Genomic DNA, 15258 nt, shown 5'->3' on the forward strand with positions numbered 1-15258 from the left:
AAAAAGGTTAATATAATTTGTTATTACCCTACAAAATCAAAAACATTAGTTTTAATTATTTTCTTCAAATTAGTTAAATTGTATTTAATCACGAAAACCCGTAAAATAATTAAAGAATTCTCAAAAGTGTCAAAAAATTCTCAACATTGCCAAATGTCAACTACAAGTGAAAACTAAAATTGTTTAATTTTGTTAAAATGTAAATGAAAATTTATGTTATTCACACTGTATTGTATTTTTAATACTAACACTCACTAACTCACATACATATACATAAAATATCATTTTAAATATGTTTTTCTCAACATCAATAGAAAATTATTTATATTGACTTGACATATTTCAATAATAAAGAACATTGGAAAATGCCGTTAAAAGTGGTTTAAATAAATGTCAATAATTGTCGACCTTGTTTGTGTTTGTTTTATATATATTTTTTTGTTTTACTATTATTTTTATTAAGTTTCTGTGTTAACTTTCTATTTAAGAACTAATAAAACAAGTGACAACTTGATGATAGTTGGAATAATTGATGCATCAGCACAATCAGAAAACAAGGCATCACTTGATTTCACTTGGAAAGCATGAGATTGTTGATTTAGAACAATGAGTATTTATATGATGCTTAGAGAAAGAATTAGTTACTTATGGGAAACTATAGAATATAAACTAAAATATATATAACAGACTATAGACTAGACTATAGACAAGACTATAGACTAGACTATAGACTAGACTATAGACTAGACTATAGACTAGACTATAGACTAGACTATGGACTAGACTATAGACTAGACTATAGACTAGAATATAGACTAGACTATAGACTAGACTATAGACTAGACTATAGACTAGACTATAGACTAGACTATAGACTAGACTATAGACTAGACTATAGACTAAACTATAGACTAGACTATAGACTAGACTATGGAGAACATAGTGTTGAATATGGTAAAGACTTGATTAGACTATAGTCCAGACTCTAGACTAATCATTAGTTTGTAGTGTGTATAACTTTTACTATTAAAGTTTCTCATAGTTAGTACGTACGTCTTATACTCATTCTCTTTTTGTGCTCGTTTTTCACTCAAATTAATATTTTGGTGGTAACATTATGTTGCGTATGTGGAATATTAACTAGCTGCTAATTAACATTCCTCATACGTCCGTGGTCTAGCAACAAACTTATATCTTTTGTAATCGAAAAGATTTTAAAAGAATATATTTGAATAAGATTTGTTTATAATATTAAATTATCATAAAGATATAAATAAAGTATTTAGTATTAAATTAAGTTAAATGTATTGATTAATATGAAATTTTAAAACAATTGTTTATCTATTTTAACACTTACTTTAGACTTTTTTAATAAACACGTATATTTAGCACATTACTATTTTCAATTTAATACAGTTTGTTGTTATTGCATTAACGAATTTAAAAAAATACCCTCCCAAAGAAAAGAAAAAAAAACAAAATATTATTTGATTATCCCTAATTTGTATTTATATCACACAACATTGAACAAAAACCCCTACTTAATTTACAAAAAAAAAAAAAAAAAATCATACATTCATTCAGTCAGTCCCATCCATACATTATTAGATGATCCCTAAAGACTCATAAAACACATTTCATTTCGTAGATATGTTTTTTCCGATTCTCTTTTACTTTTTTTTTTGTTTTATATGAATTTAACATCATATTGAAAATTAAACAAGTACAAGGAGTCTGAGTTTGAAGCCAACAATAACAATCTGGTCTGGTATTTAATGTTTTCAACAAAATTTAATAAATCATAAACTAAAGTACCGTCTATAAACTATAAACATTTATTGGGTTTATAAAAACACAAACATATGTATAATATATGTATGTATATGTATAGGCACATATACAGACGTACATATGTAAACTAAATTAAACATCTTAAGAATGGTAGAGGGAGGTTATGTGTGGGAGAGAGAGAGTGAGAGGGTGTTAAAGATTTTTGTGAATGTTGATAAACATTAAGTTAAACTCAACAGGCATATTATTTACATGTTAAATACAAACTTACTTTCATGTACTACATACATACATATACAATGTGAGTGTTTGTTTGCAGTTTGTTGCTTAAGTAGGCGTAAGTTTATTCATGGGTATTTTTGTTAGTTGTTCTTGTTTACTCACCTTATGCCACCAACATTAAGTATTATACGATTTTCGCCATCCATTTTTCTGCTGTTTTAGTTCTTGTTGTTTTTGTTGTTGCTGATGCTGTTATATAGGTTGTCTTATTTGTTTTTGTTATTATTGTTTTAAGCTGTTGTTTCTGCTGCTGCTGCTGTTGCTGTTGTTGTGGATGATGTTGATGTCTAAACGGAAATCTACAATATATCATTCCCATAGAAAACCAAGAAAGCTTTAAGCCTTCAAGAGTTTATTTGGCAGGATAAATAATATGTTTTGTTTTTGTTTTTCTTTTTGGTTCTCTTTCAGTTTAATTTTGTTGTTTTTGTTTTAACATTCTTTACTGATGAATATTTTTACTAGAATTGTTTTGTGTGGAAATTAGGATGTTAATAATGATGATATGGTTATACACACGGATTGTGTTATCTACATATACACAGACATGTGTAGATATGCGTGTATGTAAGTATATTTGTAATTTGTATAAATTTGTGTGTTTTGTTAAGCTAGCCAGGACACATGTGTGTCCTTGTATACTCATATTAAGTTTTTTTTGTTTTAGGTTTTATTACTGTTTCACAAATGTATATTAATGCATGTATGTATGTAAATCAATATGTGTACATATTAAAATATTCATATATTTCCTGTTTTTCTTACTTTTACTTTTCTTTTCTCTAACCTTTTAATACTTTTATCTTTTGCATATTTATTATTTATTCAATAATATTTTATCAACATTTTTTTTCAAAAACCAAGTTTATAGTTGCCTTGTTAAATGTTTTAATTGCACTTAAGTTGCCCGCAATGAATGACATTAATTAGTTAAATATACATAAACATGGCAATAAACTACAAATACCAACTACAAGTTATTTTCCACTTCTTCCTTTCTCTATGTATTAGTAGTTGCTATTTATTATAAACAAACCTAATAGATGAAAGCTAATTTTTTTCCTACACTTTGTTTTCGTCTTAATAAGCTCCTAGACATAATATACACAACAAATAACAACAGCAACAAAAACACGTTTTTAATAATAGAAGGACTTTTAATTTGTTACTCTTAAACACAAACTCACACACACTCACAGACATACTAACACTTATACTTGCACACTTTAGCATTCTTTTTGACGAAAAATGCTTTTAGTCAACACAAATTATAAAAAACACACACACACACACAAAATATAAGTAACAACAACAAGAAAATAATTTCGTTATTTTGCTATTCAACAACAACTTAGTAAATGCACTGTGGGTAGATTGAAAATTTTTTAATTTATTAACAAAACAACAATAAACTAATTTTTTTAAATAACAAATCAATTCAAGATATTTTTCTACACACAAAGTAGTGTATAACAGTTGTTTTGAACACAAACATACCATTTCTGCTAAATTTTTTTAATATAAATTATTTTTCTATAAAAAAAATGTATAACCGTTCATTTTTCTGGGAAAATTCGTGTTTTTATAGAAACAATTTTTAAACCGTTTTTTATAAAAAAAATATTTTGTATAACAGTTTTTATCTAAAAAAATCGAGTTTTTATAGAAAAAAAATTTTATAACATTTTTTTTTATAAAAAAAATATTGTGTAAAACAGTTTTTTCTCTAGAAAAACTTACGTATTACAGTTTTGTTTATAGAAAAATTCAAGTATGAAATTTATATTATTAGAAATTTCTAGTATAACAGTTTTTTCTAAAAAATTTCTAGTATAACAGTTTTTTTCTATAATACTCTAGAAAAATTCTAGTTTTTATAGAAAACAATTTTATAACAGTTTTCTATAAAAAATATTGAGTATAACAGTTTTTTCTCTAGAAAAATTTACGTCTAACAGTTTAATTTATAGAAAAAACTAATTTTCTATCAAAAAATATTTTGTATAACAGTTTTTTTTTTCTCTAGAAAACCGTACGTATTACGGTTTTGTTTATGGAAAAATTGAAGTATGCAATTTTTATTTTAAGAAATTTCTAGTATAACAGTTTTTCTTTTAAAAAATCTAGAAAATTTTGAGTTTTTATTAAAAAAAAAATAAAACACTGTGTACAACAGTTTTTTCTCCAGAAAAATTTACGTATAACAGTTTTATTTAAAAAAAACTAGTATAACAGTTTTTCTCTAAGTACTACTGTGTATAACAGTTTTTTCTCTAAAAAAATTAGTTCATAACAATTTTTCTATAAAAAAATTTTTTATAACAATTTTTTACAGGGAAATTCGAGTATAACAGTTTTTGTACTATAGACGTTTTTGCATAAAAGTTTTTTCTATAGATAATTTGTGTATAACAGTTTTTTCTTTAATTTTTTTTGTATAACAGTTTTTGCTATAGATAAATTTGTCTATAACAGATTTTATTTTAGAAAAATGTTTTTACAACTGCTTTTTGAAAGCTTTTTCTCTAGATAATTTATGTATAACAGTTATTTTCTTTAAAAAACTATGTCTTTAACAGTTTTTTTTAATTAATTTTATTTGATTTTATATAAAAGTTTTTTCCAATGATATATTTGTGTATAACAGTTTTTTTTTTCTAAAATAAAAATGTGTGTATAACAGTTTTTCTAGTAAACAATTCGAGTATAACTGTTTTTATGAAACAATATATGTATAACTCTTTTTTCTGTGGAAAATTTAGTGTATAACACTTTTTCCTTGAAAAATATTTGTGTATAACAATTTTTTCTAAAATTGTGACACTGATTTTTTTGGGAAGAAAAACAGCAGTATAACAGTTTTTGCTTAGAACAAATATGTTTTTAGCAGTAGAATTATATATAGTATAACAGTTATAATAAAAGTTCTTTTACGTTCTTTTAGTTCTTTACGACATTAAAAGATTTCTTTTAAGACAATTAATGTGTAAACAGAATTTTCTTTAAAAATATTAAAAGGTAAATAACGGGTTTTCTATATAACAGTTTTAACAGTAAAATAAATACTGTATAATAGTTTTTTAATAGATTTCTTTTTAGACAAAAAAATGTAAAACAGAATTTTCTATAGAAATTTTAAAAAGTTAATAACAGTTTTTCTTTACAACAGTTTTAAAAGTAAAAGAAATACCGTATAACAGTTTTTGTATATTCAAAAATCTACTGATAATAGTTTGTTTTTGTAAAAAAGAGAACGTAACAGTTTTCCCTCCTAAAATTTAAATTTAAAAAGGTTTTTATCTAAAAAGATAAAGTATAACAGTATATGTATAACACTTTTAATAAATAAACAAAAATTATTTATAACAGTTTTTTATTTAAGTGAAGTAAAGAAAGCATTTGTTGCATTATGATACGTATGTGAAATATTAACTTATTCCAAATAAATATTCCTCATACGCTTTGTTTAACAAAATTTAACTCTAAAGTTAACATTCAAAATGTTTAACTTACTTCTGCTCTATAAATGTTCATAGTAATTACAATATACATTTAATTTCTTATCAATCCCATTGTGCAGACCAATGAATGCAATATATAAGAGCATATTCTTATACAAATATTACTATTATATACTAAGTATATGTCACTTACAATGAGTGTGTCTGTGTTGATGTAAATAATTGTACAAGAGTTGTTTTTATATAAAACAAGGAGATCTTTTAGAAAATCCTCTATAAATTTAATAAAAAAACTAAATACAAATCCCAAAAAATCTTCATTACTACATTTGAACATGTACAGGATTAAGTTAAAAAAGTGCAATTTTAAAAATAAATGATTCTACCTACATTTATCAACGACTTATAAATCCAACCTAAGTAAAAGATGTTTTTTTTGTACAAAACAAATGAACAAACAATATATTATTCGTAACATACAACAGGGATTATATACTCATTTCCGGGAAATTAGTATATGTACTTGCAAACTAACATATATAGAAAACAAACAAACAACAAAACATGTGTCTGTGTGTAATAGGTAAGTTTAAATGTTTGTTTTTTTTAATATAAACATGTTTGTTTATTCAAGTTTGACTGTGGTTGAGTGTGTTTATCTCTCGCTCTTTGTGTCTATGAGAGTGTAAACATGTGTGTGTGTTTTGTTAGTGTATGATAAAAGGATAACTGTTAATTGGTTAGCAACATGTTAATAAAATCTCTGGATAATAAAAACAAAGTAAAAACACCACTACAACAAATACAAGCGAAGCTAAGCAAATAAGTTGACACTGTCAACAAATCCAAAAAAGTGTGTTTAAACAAAATACACAGATGTTTACCGATTTTTTTATTATTATTACAGTTTTTTTTAAATCTAATGTCTAACACTTCTTTATTTGTTTGTGTGGTTGTTGTTGTTATGTTTACTTATTACAAATGTATGTATTAGTATTTTTTCCTTTTTAACTTTAGTAAATCAAAGATATTTTTGGGCTTTTGTTGTTGTAAGTATCATGTGGCTTAAATAACACTTTTCTATGTCATTTTGTGGTCGTTATATGTATGTATTTATGTTTGTATGTATGCTGCGTGTGTTGTGTTTGCTGCTCCTTTTCTGCTCAACTTTCTTTTTATTAAATCACACATTCACTTTCCGGATATTGTTGTGAACACTCACACACACACACTTCTCATATATTTTTAAGTTATTCACTTTCTCAAAGTATGTATACATACACATACCAACTAACTTCATGTATAATGGCTGCTACTGCTGCTGCAAATAGCAAATGTAGAAAAAAAACGTATAAATGAAGTGAAAATTGAAAATAACATTAAAACCATTAAGAATATGTTAGACACCAAATTAAATTAGTATGTTTGGCTATAATTATAAATTATTCATTTTCTTTTTTTATCAAAAATTATTGTTTTAAATTTAATTTTGTTAAAAATTTCTTTTAATCTTTTTTTATTTAAATTATATTTTTCTTTCTTTTTTGCAACTTTTGGTATGTTAGAATTTTTCTTTTTTTCTTTTACTTTAAATAACAGTAATTTTGTTTCTTTTTTTCCGATTTTCATACAAAAAAAAGGTTTTCTTCACATTAAGCACCATCCAGAGACTGAAATTGAATACAAAAAACCAACAGCAGCAGCAGCAGCAAGTGTACCCAGCATCAATTGGCGGATAAGTAGAGAAAAGCTTTTCCCAAACAATGTGGCCAGAGGTTGTAAGTGAATAAATCCCTAAAGCTCTTTATTTTATACCCAATTAGAAATTTAACAGATTTTTATTTAACCGCCTAAAATATGCTATAAAAAAGTAGATTGTAGGATTATTCGAAAATCGATTTATAGAACCCTAATAACAGTTTTTTATATAGAAAATTTTTGGTATAACAGTTTGTCCAAAGAAAAAAATTTGTATAACAGCTTCTTCAATAGGCACATTTCTGTATATTATTTTTCGTTTAGAAAATCTTGTGTGTTACAGATTTTTTCTATAACAAAGTTATGTATAAGAGTTTTCTCTATTGAAAACATTAAGTATTATATTTTTTCGTTCAAAATTATGTGTAACGGGTTTTTCTAATAATTGTATAACAATTTTGTTCTATATTTTTGTATGACAGTTTATAGAATTGGTTTTTATGAACAGTTTTTGATAATATAACAGTTTGTTTAAAAACATTTTCCATATTAAACTGATTTTAATATAAAACTGTTGCATACTTTTAATTGAAAGACACAGTATACTTTTAGGATGATAAAATTTCAATGCTATTGACAAATTTGTCATAATGAAATAAGTAATTCAACATCTTTTTAATCTTACACTTATTCCGGCCACTGGAGGGAAAGTAGTACAATGAATATATAGACCCCACCAAACTCCATATACTTCCTATTATTCTTATTTTACTTGAAATTATATCAAAATGTAATAATTTTTAAATTTTACCAATTTTCCAATGAAAATATTTAAATATTCGCAATTTCTTTTGGACGAGAATCGAATTAAGATAAAATCATTAATTATTTATCCATTGAAAATTCGAATAATCGCTAAAACAAACAAATTTCCATGATCTATCATCAAAAACTTTTTCTTTCTGGTCGCGACCTCTAATGTTAAATAATACCGGCTTTTAAAAGTTCAACGCCGTTAAAGTAACACATTTACGCAACTTTGTACTCTGTTATTTATTCGCAAAAATCAGTGATGTTAACTTTTCTTATTCAATAAAAAACAAACAATATTTGACAACAAAGCCTTAAAACCACATAAATTCGCCTTTTAAAACAATAAGTAAAAAAAATAAGGAAATAAATTTATTATTTTAACAAAGAAAAATATTAATTATAACTTTTTTATAACTTAAAAAACTATTTTACTCAAACTTTTTTATTAAACGCTAGAATACTTTTTTAGCGTTTTCCCCGCTTTGTGTTTATTAAAACGCTATACTTTTCTTTATTTAAGCTAAATTAACAGCATTGACTATTCTCTGCAATTATTTAACAGAAGAAAGTGTTGCAGGCAACAGGTTTAATTTATTTTCCATTATCATTTTAGTTTTTCTAAAGCACTAGAGTTTGCTTTTAGTTTAAAAAGTTTTATTTTTTATTAGTAAGCATTTAATAAAACTTAAACTTTCTCTCCAAATTTCAAATTAAATAAATAATTCCAAACATTATTGCAAATTTTTTTCTTAGAGGTGAAGAAACAATTTAGCAGTGAACAATGTCGGCTTCACGTATTTTCAGTGTTGTGGGCCAATTGTCGAGAAGACAATTAATGCAAAATAAGTGCAATCGTGGTAAGTAGACCATATAAATATTATCCGATTTTTAAAATTAAATAAAATTTAGTTAAATTTGTGTCCTAATTTTTAAGATTTGCAATCTGCATTGTTGTTGTTTGTTTTTTGATTAGTGTATACAACAACCCAACCAATCAGACCGGACCGGACTTTGAACTTTGTACTGTATACGACGAAGTGTTTGTCAGTGTTTAAGTTGTTGGTTTTTATATTTGTTATGACGATAATACTAACTATTTTCTAATAATTGTTGTTATTTTTTTAGTTATCTCTTAGACATTTTATTAAATTGTAGATTTTTCATTAGATTTGTATTGTTTGTCTTTTTAGTTATTGCCCAAAATGTAAGACTGATGTCGGCCGCTACTGCGGGCCAGAAAAATTTACGCACCAAAGTAGTAGATGGTGTTTTGGTGGTGACTTTGGACTGCCCCGGTGCCAAGGTTAATTCTTTGGGAGAGGCTGTTAGCCAGGAATTCGAACAAGTCCTTAAGGAATTGGAAACCAATGCCCAAGTCAATTCAGCTGTTTTGATTTCTGCCAAACCTGGCTGCTTTATAGCCGGTGCTGATATTGGCATGTTGGAGAAGTGCGAAACAGCCGCTGATGCCACCCGCGTGTCCAAGGATGCTCAGTACATGTTTGAGCGCATGGAGCGTAGCAGCAAACCCATTGTAGCCGCCATTAATGGTGTCTGTTTGGGTGGTGGTTTGGAGTTGGCTTTGGCCTGTCACTATCGCATTGCCACCAAGGACAAAAAGACTAAATTAGGTTTACCCGAAGTAATGTTGGGTCTTTTGCCCGGCGGTGGTGGCACTGTGCGTCTACCAAAGTTGGCCGGCCTACCCACCGCACTCGACATGGAATTGACTGGTAAGCAATTGCCTGCCGATCGTGCTAAACGTGCTGGTATTGTAGATTTAGTAGTGAGTCCTTTGGGCCCCGGTCTTGCACCCGCCGACCAAGTGACCATTGAGTATTTGGAGAAGGTGGCTGTGCAAGTAGCTAACGATATTGCTAGCGGTAAGATAAAGGTGAGTTGTTAACTCTTAGGGATTTTGAAAACCTAATTTTACAACTGTTAAATTAAATTAGGTCAACCGCGAAAAGTCTGGCTTAGTCAACAAACTCACCGCCTTAGCCATGGACACTGATTTTGTTAAGAACAAAATTTTCGACACTGCCCGCAAGCAAGTAATGAAAATGACCAATGGTTTGTATCCTGCACCCTTGAAAATTCTCGATGTCATACGCACTGGTGTAGATAAGGGACCCGTAGCTGGTTATGCTGCTGAAAGTGAAGGTTTCGGTTATTTGTCTGCCACTCCCGAATCTAAGGGTTTGATTGCTTTGTTCCGTGGTCAAACTGAATGCAAGAAAAATCGTTTTGGCAAGCCTCAACGTGAAGTGAAAACTTTGGGTGTCTTGGGTGCTGGTCTCATGGGTGCCGGTATTGTTCAAGTCACTGTCGATAAGGGCATCAAGACTGTCATGAAAGATGCCACCGATGCTGGTCTCGCACGTGGTATTGGCCAAGTGCAAAAGGGCCTTGAAACTGCCGTTAAACGTAAACGTATTTCTGGCTTGGAACGTGATCAAGTCCTTTCGAATTTGGTTTCCACTTTGGATTACAATGAATTCAAAACGGCCGATATGGTTATAGAAGCTGTATTCGAAGACATTAAGATTAAGCACCGTGTCATCCAAGAACTTGAAGCTGTTGTTCCTCCTCACTGTATTATTGCCACCAATACTAGCGCCATCCCTATTACAAAAATTGCTGCCGGTAGCTCTCGTCCTGAGAATGTTGTTGGCATGCACTATTTCTCGCCTGTAGATAAAATGCAATTGTTAGAAATCATTACACATCCTGGTACCTCTAAGGATACCATTGCCTCTGCCGTAGCCATGGGCTTGAAACAGGGCAAGGTTGTTATTACTGTAGGAGATGGTCCCGGTTTCTATACCACTCGTATTTTGGCCACTATGTTGTCGGAAGCTATACGGTGAGTAACTAAAAGAATCTTTTGGTTTTATAATAATATAATAAATTTAATTTTGAATGAAATGTTCTTTGAAAATTTTGAAATTTTAACGAAATTTTACAAAAATTTTGAAAATTACACTTTTTACAAAAAATTTTTAAAATTTAAATAAAATTTTTAAATTTTAATAAAATTTTTAAATTTTACAAAAATTTTAAATTTTAATGAAATTTTTAATTTTACACAAATTTTCAAGTTTCACACATCTTTTAAAATTTATTGAAATTTTTGTAAAATTTAAAAAATTTTTCAAATATTTCATTTTTTGAGAAAATTACGAATTTTTATAGAAAATTTAAATTTTTTATGAAAATTTTGAATTTTTAAATAAAATTTGATTTTGTTAAACTCTTTTTTTCAGTTTACTACAAGAAGGCGTTGATCCCAAAGAACTTGATGCTCTCTCCAAGAAATTCGGTTTCCCAGTAGGTGCTGCCACCTTGGCCGATGAGGTAGGCATTGATGTAGGTTCTCACATTGCTGTCGATTTGTCCAAATCATTTGGTGAACGTTTCAGTGGCGGTAATTTGGCCGTTATGCAAGACATGGTTATGGCTGGTTTCTTGGGCCGCAAATCCGGCAAAGGTATCTTTATGTACGACAGCCAAACCAAGGGCAGCCGTCCTGTAAATATGGAAGCCCTAGAAATTCTTAAACAAAAGTATGCCTTAGTCTCCAAGGGTGCCAACACACCCGAAGACATGACCCTGCGTATGGTATCACGTTTCGTCAACGAGGCTGTTTTGTGTTTGGAAGAGAAGATTCTACACAATCCCTTGGAAGGTGATGTTGGTGCCGTATTCGGTCTTGGTTTCCCACCATTCTCCGGTGGTCCCTTCCGTTGGGTTGATCATTTCACAGCCGCTAAATTGGTAGACAGAATGTACTCGTATGCCGATCTTTATGGCGCTCCCTTCAAGCCTGCCCAAACTTTAGTCGATATGGCTAAGGATACCTCGAAGAAATTCTATCCTAAGAATACTGGTGCCTCTGCCAGTTCTAAATTGTAAAATGTTAACTCTTAGTTACTAAGTTAATAAGTCGCCGAAGTGTTTAACACTTTAACTAAACCTTAAAGTAATTTATATTCATTTTTTTTATTTCTATTTTATTCTATTTTATTTTTTTTTTTTTGTAAACGAAAGAAATTCGACAGTTTAACTGCATTTAAAATAACAAAGTCCTCTTTACTTCATTTAAACCACTATTGCAAATAGACTTTTATTTAAGCATATTATGAAAATATAATCAGAAATTTATTTTTAAAACATTATTTTAAATAAAAGTTAGTTTTACTTTTACTAGAGAAGTGCAAACTTGAAAATAATGGAAATTTCAAAATCTTTATTTTGGTTTCTAAGATTTATAAACTTGAACTGAATTAAAATTGAACCAAAATAAAACGGGAATGAACTTGAACTGAATTAGAAATTAACTAAAGCTGAACTAGTCTAGTAACTAGATCTGTATTAGAGCTTAACTATAACTAGTCTAGAACTCAATTAGAATTGAACTAGAACTAAATAAACTAAATAGAAATGAACTAGAGGTGAAGTAGAATTGGTTATGAACAGAATTATAACTAAACTAGAATAGGACTAGAACTTGTATAGAGATGGACTAGAATTAATGAAGAAATGAAATGGAACTAATATAGAATTGCATTAACACTGAACTAGAACTAAACTACATCTGAACTACAACAAGTCTAGAAATGAACTAGAACTCAACAAAGCAAAGTCTAGAACGAATTATAGATGAGCTAGAATTAAACTAAAAGAAATTTGATTTCAAATCTCTTACTCTCACAACAATTGATTCAAGAATTATTAAAATAAAATTTCTCTGAACTTCATTGTAAAAATCACATTTAAATATTTTAAAACATTTTACATAATTTCTTTTATTTACATTATTTTGACTAAATAATTAAAAAAAAGTATTAATAAAGAAAAAAAACAACATTTTTAAATACAACTACTACATACACACTATTCTTGAGCAAACATTTAATAATGCAGAGCCGATTCAATATAGATATGGATATATATATAAAATATAAATTACATTTTATAGGACAATTTGTATGTTGTAACTAGTAACATTTAAATGGAAAGAATTACATTTATCTACAGAAGAATGTGGTTAAAAAAAACTAAAAGAACAAGAAAACAAAACTTTGAACACAGCTCTGCTTATATAAATTGTTTCTATTTACCCCATATTTGTTTAAAAAAAAACTAACAATAACGAAAACTTTACTTGCGCCAATCTCTAGAGGAAGTTCGTCGGGTTTTCGGTGTATTTAAGTTTTGACTAGTTGCGTTAGCATTTGTACTTCTTTCGAGTGGAAACCGCTCGACCACATCATCGATTAATTCTAAAATTCCTATTTTAAGTTTACGTTTCTGTTGCGGCGTCAGACCCGCAATGTCCGGTAATATGCTGCGGAAAAACTCCATATCGGCTTGTTCGCCGGCATACATATGCAGTTGTCCGGTGGTGGTAGCTTCGCTGGCATGGCACTCAGTTTTAATGCGTTTCGGTTCGTGACCAAAGTCGTGTGAATCTCGACGCATGCTGGAGTTTTGGTAGGAGATATCTTGAACACCATCAGATGTTCGTAGTTCGGATAGTTGTACATCGGGTATAAAGTTTTGCATAGTATTTGCACTGGCCGTATCGCTAAGAGCAGGCGAGGAACGGTTTTGTTGTTGTTGTTGCTGTACATGTAAACTGGCCGTTATGGCGGGATCAAAAGCATCGATGGTTTCTTCGTCATCATTGTCCGAGAGAGAATGTTTAACCTGCAAATGCTGATGTTCTTGGGACAGCTTAAAATTTGGTTGTATCATCACCTGCAAGGAAGCTGGATTTGTATGGGTTTGTTGATTAAGTTGTTGTTGCTGTGAATATTGAAATAGGGTAGCCAAACTATTGTTGCCATCCAAGGAGTTTCGGGTAGATTTAAGAAACGGTAAGAGAAAAGCCATATGCTCGGTAAGGTAATAGGGTTTGTGTTGAGGATCCGAGCCACTTTGTTGTTTGATGTAACGTGACAAACAAGCTCTCAAATTTCGCCAACGTTCCTTGCAGTGTATGACTAAAACATTCACAAACATTTTATTACCGTTAGTAGCATGTCATAAACCAAAAAGAAATGTTGCCTTATACTTACCACTTTCTTTTGTTTCTATGGATATTTGCAACCAGGCCTTCTCCTGATTATCACGATTCCTATATTCCGGCACCTTTTTGTCATACAAACACTTGTGATTTCTCACCAGATTCACAAAGCGTATGTTGAAGTCTTCATCGGTCTGCATAGTGCGAGAAAAATTTTGTGAATTGTATAGATTGGACAGAGAGTTGAAAATGGGGGTTATAGTTACAGCTCGTTGTGTTGCGCTTGTAGATAAAGGGCTTACTGTTGTTGTGGCAATTGGTGTAGAGCTGGCAGCCGGTACAGCAGCAGCAGCACCACAATTCGTTGCCAAAGTTGCTGGATCCATAATGTTAGTTGTATTGCCAGTTGTTGCTGTTGTTCCGTTGGTGGTTATAGTATTATTATTATTTGGTGTAGTATTGCTATTATTGTTATTGTTTATATTAGGATCCTGTTTACTATTGGTATCTGTAGGAACCGATGTTGTTGTTGTCATTGTTATTCAAAAACTTAACAAATTTGGCTGCGGTGGTGAAAATTTAACCTGTAAAATGGAATTTGTTTAAAACTTTGTTTATTTATAAAAATTTTAAATCTGTTTCATTATAATTAACGTTATTAAATGATAAGAGTTCATCCCTTCAAGAAATCATCCCACAAAATAATTTATAAAAATTGGGCGCGCTTTTTGTGATTCCTACACTTTGTTTTTTTTTACTTCGTTTTTTTCTTTTTTGTTTTCTTTATTTATTTTTGTCTATTTTTTACAGTAAACTACTAAACAGTGTTACCATAATGCCAAAAAAAACTTTTTACTTTATGACTAGATTTCAAATTAAAGAAAATATTCTGCTTTGTTGGTTTTTAATTGTTGTACAAACTTTAAAACTTTGTTATTTACATTGAATTTATGTTGTTTTTTGTCAATTTATGTTCAAAGTTATATTTGTTTACTTTGGTTTTTCTTCCATATACATTTATTTTTTTAAAAAAATTTAATTGTGTCACATTTTATCCAAAAAAAGTAACTACGGTAACACCGCAACCAATTAAGTTGTATTTGTCAGATACATGCATGTAAATAAATCCAATCAACCATCCGCACGTAGATACACTTGTTTAGTAGCACTTTCGAAAGCTTT

The 15258-nt window shown here is 29.2% G+C and overlaps 2 protein-coding genes across 6 annotated transcripts in view; one reads left to right on the top strand and one right to left on the bottom strand.

Annotated features, from left to right (window-relative positions):
- Positions 1-8563: 8563 nt before the first annotated feature.
- LOC111679665 (trifunctional enzyme subunit alpha, mitochondrial) lies at positions 8564-12230 on the top strand. The gene is made up of 5 exons (XM_023441259.2): positions 8564-8712; positions 8799-8902; positions 9236-9939; positions 10001-10911; positions 11312-12230. The coding sequence occupies exons 2-5, from the start codon at positions 8827-8829 to the stop codon at positions 11958-11960; spliced, it is 2340 nt and encodes a 779-aa protein (XP_023297027.1). The 5' UTR covers positions 8564-8712; positions 8799-8826; the 3' UTR covers positions 11961-12230.
- The window catches only part of LOC111679651 (probable serine/threonine-protein kinase MARK-A), a 40078-nt gene continuing 36861 nt past the window's right edge, over positions 12042-15258 (bottom strand). For 3 of the 5 annotated variants that reach the window (XM_046956375.1, XM_046956376.1, XM_023441239.2), the window contains 2 exons: positions 14129-14660; positions 12042-14053 (listed from right to left, as the gene is read on the bottom strand). In XM_046956375.1, the coding sequence (XP_046812331.1) occupies positions 13209-14053; positions 14129-14612 (1329 nt within the window). In that variant the 5' untranslated portion in view covers positions 14613-14660 and the 3' untranslated portion in view covers positions 12042-13208. Of the gene's footprint in view, positions 14054-14128; positions 14661-14755; positions 14967-15258 lie in introns of those variants that run through there. The other 2 variants (XM_023441240.2, XM_023441238.2) reach the window with 2 other exon arrangements.

This window comes from Lucilia cuprina, chromosome 2 (genome assembly GCF_022045245.1).
Source record: "Lucilia cuprina isolate Lc7/37 chromosome 2, ASM2204524v1, whole genome shotgun sequence".
Taxonomy (NCBI): domain Eukaryota; kingdom Metazoa; phylum Arthropoda; class Insecta; order Diptera; family Calliphoridae; genus Lucilia; species Lucilia cuprina.